The sequence below is a fragment of the Alligator mississippiensis genome, chromosome 14, assembly GCF_030867095.1.
Source record: "Alligator mississippiensis isolate rAllMis1 chromosome 14, rAllMis1, whole genome shotgun sequence".
NCBI lineage: Eukaryota > Metazoa > Chordata > Crocodylia > Alligatoridae > Alligator > Alligator mississippiensis.
Window position 1 is genome coordinate 28309678 of NC_081837.1, and position 16858 is coordinate 28326535.

General features: G+C 48.0%; 1 protein-coding gene across 2 annotated transcripts in view; it reads left to right on the forward strand.

The window, feature by feature from the left end:
* Window positions 1–14872: 14872 nt before the first annotated feature.
* The window catches only part of HSF5 (heat shock transcription factor 5), a 38582-nt gene continuing 36596 nt past the window's right edge, over window positions 14873–16858 (forward strand). For both annotated transcript variants that reach the window (XM_059717227.1, XM_059717228.1), the window contains exon 1: window positions 14873–15472. In XM_059717227.1, coding sequence (XP_059573210.1) covers window positions 14917–15472 — 556 coding nt within the window. In that variant the 5' untranslated portion in view covers window positions 14873–14916. The remainder of the gene's footprint in view (window positions 15473–16858) is intronic.

Sequence of the window (16858 nt, forward strand, 5' to 3'; positions counted from 1 at the left end):
ATTGAATCAACAAAAGGTGATGCTGTCTTGGACTTGATTTTGCCACGTGCAGTAAACTGGTTAATTACATTAAAATGGAAAAAGTACTTTTTTACATAATGCCGATAACTTGTGAAATTCATTGGCACAGGAGAGTATGGAGGCAGATAGCATAGGCAGATTCAAAAAGGGACTGGATAAATTCATGGATGATGGCTCTAGTAATGGCTATTGAACAGAAAGATTAGAGATGGCACCTCTAAACCAGTGCTGCCTGTGGGTCTCACAGTGACTCATAGGCAGCATGCTGGGCATACTGGATGGTCCCAAGTGCTGCATGCAGTGTTTGCTCCAGCTTGCATCCCAGAACTGTGGAGCAGCCTCTGTATTCAGCATAACCTCAGAGCAGCCATGTAATGTATGCAGCGGTGGCTGTGGCTCCAGAACTGTACAGTGTAGCCCTGCAGTGGCTGGAGAAGGACTGACTGCCTGAGGCACCCACTCCAGCCACTCCATGACACATGCTGAATCTGGAATCGGGGGCTGGTCTGTGAATCCAGTCCAGCTCACAAATTGGCCCTGCCCCAATCGTGCAGCCTGTGGGGCCAAATGAGTTTGACACCTCTGCTTTATAGTATCTACTCCTGACATGGTCAGAGACAGGGTACTGGGCTGTTGGACCATTGGCCTGACCTAGCATGGAACTTCTTATGTAAATTCATGTTTGGAATTATTAACTACTATGGTTTAATTCATTATAGTTCCAACTCCCCAACAGGACTTCCTGCTTAATCAATTCCTGATAATTGGTCACAACTGGATAATTCATTGTTATTTACCTTCCCCTCGGCATGGTGAATTAACCAGGGCTTACTGCAATGAACAGATTATAAAAATCCTTTCTCTTCTTCTTCTCCTCATGTTCTTGTTATAAGTAGATGTTTTTTCAAAGTCATGCACAAGCAATGGCACTTTCTGCAGCAAGGTCCTCTTTTATACAGGTCTCACCAAAGAGCTGGCAAACAAACATGTGCTCCATATTAGTCTGCACTTTTGCATATATTGGGGTCATTAGCATAGCCTCATTTGATCATTCATGTTTGTTTTTGATCTTCCAGTTTTGTGCACAGGTGATTCAGGCATCACCATGTTGGCCAGTCTAGATCACCCTTGTTTGAAGGTCATCCTGGGGTTCCAGATCCGTTTCAGAGCACCTGCTTCCACGTAATCTTTCCTCCCCTAACTTCATTCACACACTATCAGCCGTGTCCAATGGTGCAACACTGGTCACAAAACTCTTTCACATTTTAAGCCTTTTAGTTACTTCTGTGTGACCACAAAGTGGATACCTGGAATCTTTGATCTGCTGTGATCTTTCTTTTTGACTCACTACCTTTCTTCTGATATCAGGTTGGTGCAATGCCAGCCAGTAGGTACAGGTTATCCATTGGTGTTGGCTTTAGATATCTTGTTATTTTGTGACAGCTGTCATCTAGAACTGGTTCTATTTTCTTGGCATGAACTGATAGCTCCCATACTGGACATGCAGACTCTGCAGTGGAGTAACACAAGGCATTAGCAGTGGTTCATAATGTAGCTGGATTTACTCCCCACTTTGAGGTGACCAACTTTCCAAGTATGTTGTTGCAGGCACTGACTTTCCCTTTAGTCTTCTCTACATATGCTTTGAAGGTAAGCGTTCGGTCCAATGTAACCCCCAAGTGCACAGAGTTTGGGTAATTTGTCAGTGGGATTCCATCCCAGGTGATGTTTAATTTTCACTTGGCTTCTCTATGGCATAGGTGAAAAGCTATAATCTGCATCTTGGCTGGGTTGACGCAAAGCTGCTTCTTACTGTAGTAAACTGAAAGGTTGCTCAGTGCACATGTCAATCTGTTCCCAACAGTGGCAAAATCCTTCTCTTGTGATATGATGCATAGATCATCAGTATGTATGAAGCTCCTTGTATTATTTTGTATTAGTTGGTCATTGGTATACAAGTTAAAAAAGATCGATGTTAGCATGCTACCCGGTGGAAAGCCATTAAGTTGTTGTCTCCAGTGGCTCCATTTGTTACACAGTTCTGTGTAAAAACATCTATTCTCCAAAAGAGATCAGATGGGCTGCACTGGGTGGTGGTCATGCATCATATTGTAGACTTTGGCAGATTTTTTTGGGCAGATTATGAAGTGGATACAAACTGTTTGAATCATGTTAACTGCAACTTTAAATGAACTGGAAGGGGAAAATTTTCTACCATTAGGAACCAAAACCAGTAGTAGGATTTGAACTCATGGGGTGCCTATACATAAGCTGGGAGGCTGCTCCAATGCACTGTAATCACAGAGGATCAGAGCAGACTCAATTAATCAAGTCTGCTGGAGCATGGTAATTACTGTGCTCCAGCCAGCCTCCACATCTCATGTATCAGTGTCCCCATGCTTCAAAATGGCAGCAGGGGTGCTTTAATTAAACTTCATTTGATGAGCTTTTTATAAATTGCACCTGCCGCCATTTTGAAGTGTGGGGACAATGATACATGAGATACTTCGGGCACTTTAAATAGAGTGGCTCTCGGAGCCACTCAAATTAAAGTGCCCCTCCCCCACACTCCTGGAAATGTGTAAAAACACCCATGAGTTTCCTATTCATCTTGCAGCTGTCAGTTGAGCTGATACACTTTGCTAGCATCTTGTTCACCAACTTTCTAGGCCGGAGAAAACAAGGAATAATTTCTCCCCTTTACAGAGACTTCCAGCTCAACAGAACTGAATAACCACAGAAAAGACCCTATTTACTACTGACCACTGAAAAACACATTTAGTCAAACACAATAAGCCATAGGCTTGTACTGTATGCAAGGAGCTCCTTACTATCTCCTTATGATATGCTTCCTGGAGCACATTGTAATTGTGAATGCAAGAGCTTCCCTAAACCTTAGAAAAGTGGTTCTCAACCTTTTTAGACTCAAGTCACCCCTCTAAAAATGCAGCTAGACCTAACCCTATACAAGGAAAAGCTACTTGATCTCAAGTTCAAACCACTAGATGTGTAGAAGTTGCTTTCTTTGCCATTTAAAGTATTTTATTCCAGTGACTTAACAGAAGTGCAGAGCTTTACAACACTTTAAAAATGGGTACACCACTTTAACTTAACCCTTGTTAAATGAAGTATTAAATTTGAAGTGCTGTACTTTACAGCACTTTAGCAACCTACAGAGCTTTAAATTACTTCTGCATGCTGGTCAAATTTCTGACCAGTGGAGAAGCCCCAGGAGGCTGCAGAGCACCCCTTGCCTCCTAGCCTGAAAGCTCAGAAACTACACCCCCCCTTCCCCACTGCTCCCTGACTAAACACTGCACTGCGCTGGGAAGAGCCTGGTGCAGCACCCAGCCCGCAGCTGCAGCCCACCCCTCCTACAGGTCTGGGGGCACACACCCCCCCCAAGCCCTCCTGGGGTGTGCGCCGCAGTGGGAGTTGATCCCCCTCCCTGCACCTCCTGGACAAGCTGTGCCCTGCCCCACCCCGGCTGGGCAATGCATACCCCAGCCCCTGCCGCTCTCCTCCCTCATCATGGGGGGTGCTTATCTGCCCTCCCCATGCCCCTTCCCTTCCCTTCCCTTCCCTTCCCCCTCCCCTTCCACCACAACAGACTTACTAGCTGCATGCAGCTCTTCACGCTGCCGGGTTGTGCTGCTCGCTGCCCACATGCTGCATTGCGACCGCACATACACACAGGCATTTATTGGCCAAATTATTGGTCACTTCAGGCTGATTTCAGATATAGTCAATTTTCTTTATAGCAGTGGTGATCCAATATTGGACCGATGTATCGGTGCACCTCTAGTGTTGTGGCAGACTTTCCAATGGAAAAGACACAAGAGCTGCTTGTACACAACATGAGATTTGCCCTTTAAGGCGCTGCAATTGGATTTCTGTTTGCACGAGTGGGATTTCCTGCTGCTTTAAAAGTCTTTTCGGTGCGTTAAAGTAACGCTGCTGTGGACGTAGTTTAGTTTGTGTCGCCACCAATTACTTTGTCGCATCTATGGACTTGTTGCATGCAAAACAAAGGCACTCAAACACTTATAATTACCTTCTTTTCTCACCAGGTGGTACTGGGCTATTTCTGTAGTTCGGTCCTTTGTCCACTAGGTGCTGTTTTGGATTGGTGCTGGTTTTTTGGCCCCTGCTCATCCCCTCCCCGCCCTCCACTCCCACAGCTGAGTGCAGGCAGGGCACAGTGTGGAAGGCATCTCACTTCCTCTGTCCTGTACCAGAGCAGTAGTTAGTACTTATACAGAAAGAAAAAAATGGAGGAGCAACCCAATACATTGCCAACGCACACTGTGGTGTACTACCCCCTGGTAGTGGTTGTGCCCATACCACCGCTACCATCACCACTACCACCAGCAGTTTTGTATGTGCTTCCCCCCCACCCCCTGCACCCAGCACAGTGTTCTAAATTGCAGAGCACAGCGGCAGCAGCATCACAAGGGTAAGTGCACAACTGATGGGGTGTGGCACCCCTACTTAATACTTTAATATTTCAGAGGTACCTTTCCTATTTCTTATAATTGCCATTGCTATTCCAGAAACACGACAATTAGTGCAGGCGGACGTTGCATGCCAGATGTGTGCCCCAGGATATGCAGCATCCTGGGTGATATATAGGTAATGTCAGAAATATCCCACCGACTTTGTAGCCTCTATAGGGGGGAGGGAGTTTAAGAGTGGTATTTGAACTGTGGACCAAAACACATCCTCTTCTTCTTTCTTCCCCTGCAGAAGACTTTAGAGATCAGAAATTAAAAGGAATGAATGAATGAAAGGAGAGCATAACAACAGTACAAGAAATAGAAGAACAGTAAATAATAAGGAATAGAAATAGATATACATAGGCAGCCATAGTAGTATCAATAGTTATTAATGTTTAACTAGTGTATATGGCATATAAGTGAATACATGGTGTGTGAATAATAACTAGTTTATAAATAGTATGTTTAAATAATTTATATAGTGTATACATAAATAGATAAGTAAATAGTGTATAAATGATAAATAGTGTATAAATAGTAAAGAAATAGATACAGGGGTACAGGGAAGAAAAATCCCGACTGTTTTTCTACTAACTTAACAATTTTATTTTATTTTTTAAATAATGACTTATTTTTCATGAGAATAAATCATGTGAATGCACCATCATTGTAATGTTGAAGTAAAGCTTTGAAATTTATATAGTTCCTTCCTAATCTCTTTAACAGCTTCTTTGCTTCCATTTTTCTGAGCAGGGACCAGGGTATCCCCCCCACTGGGATCCCAGACGGATCCAGGTGAGGCACAGCCAGGCCCAGGATCAGTGAGGACCTAATCAGGGAACTTCTGGAGGGACTAGATGTGTTCAAATCAGCAGGTCCTGACGATCTCCACCCCAGAGTGCTTAGGGAACTGGCAGAGGTCATTGCAGGACCCCTGGTACAGCTTTACAAGCACTTGTGGTGCTCTGGTGAGGTGCCAGAGGACTGGAAAAGGGCCAACGTGGTTCCCATTTTCAAAAAAGGGAGGAAGGAGGACCCAGGAAACTACAAGCCCATTAGTCTTACCTCGGTCCTGGGGAAGCTCTTTGAGAAAATTATCCAGGGGCACATCTGCGAGGGGCCAGCAGGGGAGATTATGCTTAGGGGCAATCAACATGGGTTCATTAGAGACAGATCCTGTCAGACCAACGTGGTGGCCTTCCAGGACCAGGTCACAAAATCCTTGGATGCAGGTGTAGCGGTGGACGTAGTCTTCCTGGACTTTAGGAAGGCCTCCAACACCGTCTCTCACCCCATCCTCATTAAAAAATTAGGCATCTGTGGTGTCAACGCCTACAGTCAGATGGGTCACAAATTGGCTGGAGGGCTGCCCGCACCCAGAGAGTGGTGGTGGACGGGTCATTTTCAACCTGGAAAGATGTGGGCACTGGGGTCCCCCAGGGCTCAGTCATTATTGATTCCAAGATGAACATGGGCTGCCGATGTGGTGACGCTGCCAGGAAGGCTAACCGCACCTTGTCATGCATCCATAGATGCATCACAAGCAGGTCCAAGGAGGTGATCCTCCCCCTCTATGCGACATTGGTCAGGCTGCAGTTGGAGTACTGCATCCAGTTCTGGGCACCGCACTTCAGGAGGGATGTGGACAGCATCGAGAGGGTCCAGAGGAGGGCCACTCGCATGATCAGGGGGCAGCAGGGCAGGCCTTACGAGGAGAGGCTATGGGACCTGAATCTGTTCAGCCTCCACAAAAGAAAGCTGAGAGGGGATCTGGTGGCCTCCTATAAACTTGCCAAGGGGGACCAGCAGGCAATGGGAGAGTCCCTGTTCCCCCGAGCACTACCGGGGCTAACAAGGAACAACGGCATAAGTTGACTGAGAGTATATTCAGGCTAGATATCAGGAGGCACTACTTCACTGTCAGGGCAGCTGGGAGCTGGAACCAACTTCCCCTGCCCCTGCCCTGGGGGTCTTCAAGGGGAGGCTAGACAGCCACCTAGCCAGGGTCATTTGACCCCAGCATCCTTTCCTGTCCACGGCAGGGTGTCAGACTAGATGATCTGCTTAGGTCCCTTCCGACCCTATCAACTATGAAACTAGGGTGTAGCGTGTTTTTTTTTCATAGGCAGATTGGCATGGCAGTCCATGTGGTTTTGGGGTGGGTAGGAGAGGTGATGACTGCGCCTTAGTGTGGGGATCCCTTGCTTGGGGGTGTTTCAGGATTGATGGGATTACTGGAAGAAAGCAGCAGGGTGGATGGATATGGGAAGTCCAATGCTTGTGTTACCCCCAGTCCCAATGTATAGGGACCCTGGCAAACCAGACTTCTGAGGGGTCGCATGTGTTGGTAGCTTTCCAAGAAAGACTACCTCCTCGTCCCTTCCCCCCACAGCACCCTATCCCAAACAACACAAGAAAAAGCAGCAATACTGCCCCAGGGGAGAGCCGGAGAGAAGGCCTAACTTTTGAAAGAAGGCAATTGGCAACTTCTCAGGCTATCATGAGCCTATGCTCAGGTTTTGTTTTTGCATGGCCTCCACCACACCCACCCCCTGCCCACATGACTCCCCAGCTTGGGTGGTGGGGACAGCTCATCCTGCTGGCTGTCCTTGCACTGCCTGCCAGATCCCCTGCGCACACACCTGCGTGTAGGCATGCTGGGCAGTGTGTGGTTGTCACCAGGTAGTGGGTGGAGCAGGGGGGCTCAGTGTTCCCGCTGGGTTGGGGGTCAGCTCTCCTGGGCATGAGGATCCCTGGAAACCTAATCCACCTCTACACCACCTCCAAACAACTCCCCACCCCAATCTGCCATGCTGCTGATGCTCAGCTTGAGCATTCGTCCCTGTCTGCTGTTTCATATGAGGATACAAAAGATAAGAGGCAGATCGGTCATTATAGTCTTTTACATGAAAATCCTTTAATGTTTTATTCACCCTTTTCATGAGTTACTTAACTTTGTAGAAATCCAAGCATAGACGTATTCACGGTTCCACTCGGCTCCCCCTGCAGCAGAACATTCAGCAGACGGGGAACCCAACACCATTTGGGCACCATTTGGTACCCCAGTTTGTGGCAGGCACCCTGCAGGGCAGAATCAATTACCTGGGGGGGGGTTATGAGGAAAAGACATGTAACTGGAGCACCATTTTAATGTTGAAATACAGTTTAGAAATTCATAGTTCCTAAATTGACTTCTTTTCTTTCATAGGCAGACTGGTGGGCAGGGGGGTGATGCTGACAATGAGCAGGCAGGCAACTCCATACTTTGTTCTACATTCACATTTGCATGACTTGATAGCTTTTAGTCACAACTAGCAGGGAAAGGTTATAGCATGTTAACTAGAGCAATAAAGACTTATTTTTGGTAATTCAAAAATTACAATTTCTGGAAGTTGAGTTTTCAATGTTTGGGATCTGTATTCATTTTTTGACTTTTGAGAGTCAGCTGTATTTTTCTGAAGTATTGTATGAGGTCTTGCATTGTATTTTTCTGTTTGTGTTTGCATTTTTGTGCGCGCGCAATTTGTGTAGTTTCCTTCGTAAAACTAGTCGATTCATTCACCAGCACCTTGACACTGGCAGCATTTGACCTTGAATCTTTATATTTGTTTTTTCATGTTGTTGTGTTTGTGTTTTTTTTGTGTTTGTTTTCATGCTTTCTGTCCTTATGTTTGTAAATTTTCCTTGTTTGTGTGACTGCATGCTTTCAGAATGCTTATTTATACCAATAGTTGCTTCATCAGAACATATGGAAAATGTAGTTAGTTCTTATACAGAAAGAAAAAAATGGAGGACCAAGCCAATACCTGCCCAACCCTCATGCAGTTTGGTGTACTACCCCTGCAGTTGTGGTGGTACACATACCACCACCTCCAGTCTCTTGTGTTCCACCCCCAGCCCCCTGCTCAAAACCAGGCAGCGGGGAAGAGAGAGGGCCTTCACCCAACCACCTCTGGTGCCAAGACCCACCATGCAGTAGGGAAGAGGGCCATTACTAAGATAGAATGCTTATTTATAGCAAGTTTCTTGATCAGAATGTATGAAAAGTTGGAACCTCAACTAGAAACAGGAGCTGATACCAAGCAGGCAGTAGGAAGGAGGGCCTTTGCCCACCACCCCAGGTGCTAAGACCCGTGAGGCAGTGGGGAAGAAGGAGGGCCAAACTATGCATGTCATGGCATTGAGGTTAATTTTTTAATGCACTTTTTACTACTCTTAGCAGCGCTAATCATCACGCTCAATTTTTTTTCCCCGGTATTATCTAAGGATGATACTTAGTTCCGGTTTGGAGGCAGGCAGGGATACTAGTAGTGATGGGCACCTGCCAGCGAAACTCACTGCCAGCTGAGACAATGCAACTGTGAAGGAAGTGGCGTCATTCTCATGCTTCGTAAGTCTTCTGCGGCAGCTGTGGCTGTTGTCACCAGCGGGAGCAGCAGCCAGCATAACAATTGGAGCTGAAAGGGAAGGAATTTGGAGGGGAATAGACAGAGCATAGGAATTTTTATTGGAAAATTACCATGAAGTGCCTTCTGCCCCGAACTCATGTACACTATTCACTGGCTAGCAAAGAGCCTACAAGCACTGAAGGAAGCTGTAGCAAGCAAGCTGGGGCTAAGTGGGTGGCTGTTGCCCAGCCTGGGGGCAGGGAAGGCTAGTTAATGGCCAAGGAAGAGGTGGTGGGCTTGTGTCCCCTGGAAATGTGTGCTGCCACTGCAGGCCCTCATGCTGTGCATGAAATCCACCCACCCTTTTTACTTCAAAGTTGAAGTAAACAATGCACCCCCCACCCTCAGGGCACAGCCTAGTGTCAAGTATCACTTACCAATGTATAAAGATGCCAGTTGTGGAGGATATCGCAATATCCTTTTTCAACTCCCACATCGCAAAGCAGCTCTTATTCTACACTTGACCACTGCACTGCACCTCACTTCAGCCTCACTCTTCTCAACCACTGCATTGGCATTCCTGTGCCCCCCAGGGCCAACTATCCCCATTGGGCTGAGTCCTTCTGTCTCTGGTGTACCGTCCTCTCTCATCCACTTCAAACCTCTCTTGTCGATACAGCGTATGCACACCCCAACCACTGCTCCCACAATTTATAGGCCTTGAGCAGGGCAAGAACCCCTCCCCTCATTTTGGTGTAAAAAAACCTCCAGACAGGCTGGTGCCGGGCTGGAAAAAAGTGCAAAAACCCTGTCTGAAAAAACACCAAAACACTGTGCAAAAAAAAGAGGAGGAAAATACTTTGCAGAGGGCAGCCCCTTTGGGTGGCTTTTCAAAGTGTGTGGGTGATGTGGTGGAAAGGAGCTACAATGCTGGTGTTACCCCCAGTGCCAATGCCCAGGGACAGTGGCAAGCCAGACTTTTCTGGGTGGAGGCAGCCAGCCCCTTTGTTTGTGTACCTTTGCACGAAAGATTTCCCCCCCGAAAGATTTCCTGGCACCACCCTGCAATGCAACAAGTGCCCAGAAAAAGCAGCAGGCAGAACTGCAGGAAAAGACTTGGTAGGGGTCTTTGCAAAGTGCATTGGTGAAGCGAGAGAAGTGAAACACAATGCTTGTGGTACCCCCCCAATTCCACCACTGGTGATGGTCTGAGCCAATGCTTGGTGTTTGATTTTTGCATTCCTCACCAACCAGCTACCCACCCCCCCAGCACTGAGCAGGGATTTTGCTGGTCCTTCAAAATCAGGGAGCCAGACACAGAAAGACAGCATAACATGAGGCTTTTTTGTAAGGAACACCAGTGTTGAAGCTGTCAGTTACTTGGCCTTCTTTGCCTTTACTCCACAATCACCTGGAACTGGCCCTGGCTTCCTGAACCACAGCGGTGGCCGCCTGGCCCTGCTGGCACTCATGCACTCCTCCAGAGTCCACTGCGGTTAGGGGAACAGGCTCAGTTTTAATGCTTCTGGCTAACTCCTGGACAGAGGCAAGCCGAGCAGAGCTACTTTGCCCTTTCTGGGGTGGTACTCACTTTGTAAAGACGTGCTTCAGCAAGTGCTGCAGGACATCAGTTATCAAGGATTTGCCTCCATGATCCTGCAAGCTGTGATGGACCACTGGGACTGGTTCACGAACATTTGTACTGCATGGGTCAGCAGCACATATGATGCACGTGTGCTCTCAAACTCTCTGCTGCCTGGCCTCACGGAGAAAAGACACTGCACACCTGAAGTCCCTGAGAGAGTGATCCGTGGCGTTGCTGTTCCCCCGCTTATAAATCGGACGCTACCTACCCCTTCAAGCCCTGGCTCATGAAGCCTTATGGAGGGCACATTACAGACCCACAGAAGATGCCTTTCAATGACCATCTCAGCAAATACAGGATGGCTGTTAAATGCACCTTTGGCCGACTGAAAGAACGATGGAGGGCACTTAACTGTAGGCTTGAACTGGAGCCAGAAAGCATTATGGCCTTTATAGTGGCAGCCTGAGTGCTGCACAACATCTGCGAAACATACAGAGAGGTTTTCAGCCATGAGTGGGCTGACAAGGCGGGACAGGCAGCGGCGAAAGTGACGTAGCCAGAAAGCAACACAGGCACTGAGGACATATGTGCAAGGTAAAGCTGGTTGGGTGGCCCTCCTTGTGCGGAATTGACTGGCAGCACACATGGATATAGACACTGATCAAAATAAATTATTTTACTATTTACAACATCTGTGCCTCTGTGTGTGTGGGGGACACAGTTTGGAGGATGAGCAGAGCATGTGGGGAGGAGCACTGGGGTGGGGGGTTATTCTTTGGAGGCTGGTATTGGTCAGGGGGTGGAAACAGTGGACAGCAGCTCATTACACAACACCACCTAGCCAGCCTGAATCATGTCCTGAGAAAAGGTTAATTATATACACCCCGGGGGGGGGAGGGATGGTGACCAAAATCCTCCTACAGGCCTCTGCTGTATCTAGCCACTTTATTCCCAAATTCCATAGGAAACAGCAAAGAACGGTTTTTGGAGTAAAGAAATGGTCTCCGTTTACTGCACCATTATACGTGGAAAGATTGGGGGGTAGGGGAGGAGTGAAGTCTATTCAGCCCCAACCCCACCAACACCCCATTTCAAAACATCCCAACATTTCACAAAGCCATATGCAGTGCTAAACAAACACACAAGGCCACAGGCATTTGCGTGGGCAGGGAAGAGGAGTGGAGGAAGCAGCCCCCTCTCCCCGTGAGGGGTCCCCATGGAAACTGTTCCAAGCCAACAATTAAGGAAGGCAGAGCACAAGCACTTATAATAAGTCTTGACAGTAGGACCAGTCCTCCCAGTCCACAACACTTGTTCTTTGTTTGGTCTATAACTGTATATTCCAGGCAGAGATCAGGCATATCAGCCACCATAGAATCTATCACCTCAACCATAAAATGAAAAACAGTCTGATTCAATTACAAAGGAGGACAAGATGGTCAAACAAGTTGAGACCATTGTCCAAATCTTTCAGCATACACTGAGAAGAGGAATGTCATCAGGAACTTGAACACATCAATCTGCTGATTCCAAGATAAACGTAGACATTGCACTTCAGATGCTAATAACAGTTATAATCTAACTCGACTACACAGGTGGAAAGATTTCATTCTATGCAGGCTAGTTTGGATGATCTTGAGAACTCTTCTGACCTTAACTTCCATGATTACTGGATGTACAGAGAAAAACTACCAATACAAAATGATGTTTTCCATAAAGGAAGTACCATCATCCTTTCAAAAGACATGCACTCTGAAATACTCACAAATAATCATAGCTATATATGGGTGCTGAAATGTACATAAGCTTGGGAAGTCCCACTTTGGCCAGACAAGCAGAGGCAAACGTTCAATGTAGTATCAAGCAATGAGTTCTGAGCAAATACACAAAAGAAACTACTCATGATACATGAAATACCCTATAAACCCCGGAGCAAGCTAGAGATAGGTCTACATAAAATAAGGAAGGGTTTTTGGGCAAGTACCTCTTCTTGGTTGTTATTCTAATTCCAGCCCAGAGTAAAACTACCATTAAAAATACAAGAGTTTTCAAAAGATATGCTTGATAGGCATCTAATTCCTGTTTTCTCCTACAGAACTGCATAATTAATGTGGCGTTTTACCAGCCTGTGATCTCTCCAGACCTCTAAAGGAAAGTACAAAGAAACAGAGACACAGATTGTTTAAGTGGTCTCTGAGGACATTGAATCCATTTTCATCAATCATGTTGTTTACATAATTGTTAAATAAAAGACCTGCTGCTTCCTTGAAATTAAAATAGCGAGCATCTACCATTTATTTCTTCAGCTTCAGACATCTATTCATCCTATATGACAGGGCTAACATTCACGTCAGTTTGTATTCATTATCTGGTGAGATGGTAAGATATGCTTTCCTAAGTACTGGGTATGTTAAAAAAAAATCCTTCAAAACACAATTTTGTAACTTTATCAATAGACAAACTACAGTAAAGAGAGGCTAAGGTGGCACAATGAAGCATTCCAAGTTAAGAATTTGGCAAGAGTTTAGACTGATAACACAACCTTGACTCTGCCCTCAGTCTTAACTGCATGATCATGTGCTGTCTTTTCTGCAGAATCTGTCTCCTTCAGTGTGCAATTCACTCTTGTATAGAGGACTGGCACAAGGCCTAAATGTCGTTAGTCTCACATAACCTTTAGTGCCCAAGATGGACCATGTTGTGTAACTGATACAAACTGTTCAATATTTCCTTTTCTAACCACTAAGTTGGGGATATCACCTGCCTCATATACATGCCATTTTCTTTGCATGGTCTGAATATGAAAAGGGTCCTGTGGGCCACTGACTCATTCTAAGACATGCCCCCCAGTCTCTGCGGTAAATGAGATATGAGGTTAGGGTCTACAGTACATTCAATGCACAATCCATATTCACTCACCATCCAACAGCTGCACTGAAAAGGCAAGGAAAAATAATATGGAATCATGTCATTATAAACTGCATTTTGTTTACGTGAGGAGGAATGCTATATTGATGGTCACAGGGAATATTAAATTTAGTGTCATCTGAATTTTAAGGGTCAGATCAAAAGGAAATTGAGTTACCAAATGTAGAAATTAGATGCCCAAGTCCAAAAATGCAATCCTAAAAACCCTTGTTCAGCTGCTCTCTTACCTTAAAGGTGCCTAAATTATGCAGGTTCCTCCATTTTTTACATTAAAGTTTGTTAGGTGCCTAAAATCCTGCTTCTGAACCTATGCAAGAGGGCTTGTCAACAGGGCTGAGCAATTCAGCTCCTAGGTCACATCTAAGCCTGACAGAGATTCAAAAACTCCTGTGGCTATCACAGACTGCGCAGCTCAACTTGTATGTATTCAGAGCAAACCTAGCACAGCAGCCTGTGCTCACAATAGCTGAAAATTGAAGCTAAATGAATTCTGAGTGGAAATAAAGTGCACATCTTTACTGGGGAAGGAAACTAATCTTTGGAACAATTTAACTTAGGGATGCAACTGATTCTCCAACAGCTGTGATACAGAACTCCAACGAGCTCCTCTGCCCCTGCCTGAGCTGCTGCTCTTCCTTCTGTTCCCTTTCCAATCTGCCATGTGCCACACAGGCTGCCCATGCCACTTTTAGCACTCATGCAGCAAGCTGTCCACCTCTACTGTATCTCAACTACAAACAATTGGTCTTTAGGTAGAATTTCACCTTGCAAGTCTTACAGTGTTTCACCTGTGGAAGTCCTATGCCACACGGCCGGCCGGCCTGCACCATCTTAAGAACTCTTCTGACCTTAACATCTGTGAAACTGAGGTCCGATTAGTTTTGCTGGAGCAGAGCGATCCTCCTTTGGTGTTTGGTCACAACGACTCGGAGAAGTTGGGGTCCACCTGTCTGTTAGGGTTAGAACTGAGGCTCTGAACCCTTTTTGTACCAGGACCCATCTATAAACATCAGCAAGTTGACCTAGCAAGTAGAAAACAGCTTTCTGACCCTACCAGTGCCCCTCACTAACAACCCACAGCCCCCCACCCTGCAGCCCAGCTGGTACCACTCACTCCCAACCCGCTACCCCCCCCTCGACCCTAGCCCCCCCCAGTATGTGGAGCAGGAAGTAGGTATGTGGGGCGGGGCGGGGCGGGGGGCCATATGCCCCCCCCCCCACGATCTGTGCACCTACAGCGGGCACAGAGCTGCAGCCTGGCTGGACTGGCACAGGCAAGAGCCACCTCCGCTCAGGGTCCCGGGACGGAAGCGCGCGGGGCCGCAGCGAGCGATGCCGGCTCAACACGGCGGTGAGAGGAGGCGCGGGCGGTTCCCGACTGCGCCTGCGCGGTCCGGGTTGGGCGGTGTGTCGCGTGCGGGGCCTCGCGCCCGACGCCGATTGGCTGGGGCTGCGGTTGGCGGCGGTTGGGGCGCGAGGGAGCGAGGCCCCACCCGCCATGGAGGAGCCGCTGCTGGCCGCGCCCATCAACCCCAACAACTTCCCGGCCAAGCTGTGGCGCCTGGTGAACAGCCCGCGCTTCCGCTCCATCCGCTGGGACGCGCGCGGCGAGGGGCTCCTCATCGACCAGCCGCTCTTCGAGGCCGAGCTGCTGGGCGCGGGGCCGGGCGCGGGACCCGGCGGCGACGGGACGGCCGCCTGCGCCGAGCTCTTCAAGACCACCAACTTCACCAGCTTCATCCGGCAGCTCAACCTCTACGGCTTCCGCAAGGTGGTGCTGGGCCCGCCGGGCGGCTCCCCCCTGGCCCCGCCGGCCTCGGCCTCGGGCTCGCCCGCGGGGCCCCTGCACCACTTCCACAGCCCGCACTTCCGCCGCGACCGCCCCGACCTGCTGGTGCACCTCAAGCGCCTCACCAGCGCCAACAAGGCCAAGCTGGCAGCGGGTCTGGAGGTGACGAGCCGCCCGCCCAACCGCTTCCAGCGCCTGCTCAGCACCTCGCTGCAGGGCGACGCGCTGCTGCCGGCCCCAGCGCCCGGCAAGGCCGACAAGCCCGGTGAGGCGGGGCGGACAGGGCGGGGCGGGGCACGAGGCCGGAGCCCTGCTTGCAGGAGCCCTTTGTGAGGACGGTGGGAGGGGACCGAGTCGCTGGCCCGGTCCAGCTGCCTTCGGCGCGCAATGTGCCGCGCTGAAGAGGCCGAAGTGTCCCCCTGCACCCGAGCCCCTCCCTCACTTGACCTGCAGTGTCGTTAAACCGATTTGTCAGTGTACTTTCCCCATCTTGAAAATGTGTCTTTTCACCTTGTCTCAATCAGGCAAGAGGCAAGGACTTCTTAGGATGACACCTTCTGTTGGCCTAGCTGCGTAGTGGGCAGCAAGTTGGTTAAGCTTTCAAAACCTGTCAGTTTCAGCTAGGCAGTTAGTCCAATAACAGATCTGACCCTAAGTCCTCTCCTCTTGCATCTCTTTAAGATTACCATAACATAGGGTGCCTACACACGCGCAGCGAGGCTACTCCAGTGTGCTGGAATTACAGCATGTCAGAGCAGACTCAATTAATTGAGTCAGCTGGAGCATGGTAATTACTGCACTCCAGCAGACCCCAGCATCACATGTATGAGCATCTCTGCATTAGACGAGCTTTAGTTAGAGCACCCCCGTCACCATTTTTCAGCACAGGGATGCAGATACACAAGACACGATGGGTCAGGGGCGGGCAATTATTTCGGACAGAGGGCCGCTTACTGAGTTTTGGCAAGCCATTGAGGGCTGCATGACAGGTAGCCCAGGGCAGATAAATATTACTTTTCTAAATTTTTTAGGGGCCCCGCGGGCCAGATAGAATGGCCTGGCAGGCCACATCTGGCCCTCGGGCCGCATTTTGCCCACCCCTGCTCTGGGTGCTTTAATTAGAGCAGCTTGTGGAGCCACATTCAGGAGCACTCTCTCAGCATAGGAAAGTTTAGTCTTAGTTATTCACCTTTGACAAAGCTGCACGCAACTTAAAATAAGGTATTGAGGTTATGTAACACTTTCTGTTGTAAGTATAGGTACTGTTGCCAGCTCTCTTGTAAACCCAGTGTGTCCTCTTTCAGCTTTAATACCTGCTCCCAATAGTGCAGTCACCATCCCTGGATGTGGTTTCTCTAGTGGTTCCTCTAACCTTTGGTTAGAGGTTGACTAGTGTGCAGCTGTTCATTCCTGCAGTGCTGCTTTGGGCTTCTGCCAGGAAGCAAGAGACCCGTACCAACAATCAAGCCTAGAATGCCAGGCATAAAGTAGAATGATGGCATGTCCAGGTTCCCAGCATTCATAGTTAATTTAAAAAAGTCCAAAGATGAAAATTGGTAGTTTTTTCCATCTGAGGATTTTTGATAAAATATTTGGGCTGAGATTTCAAAGCTATCTAAAAGATTTGCCTCTAATTCCCATTGTTTTTTCT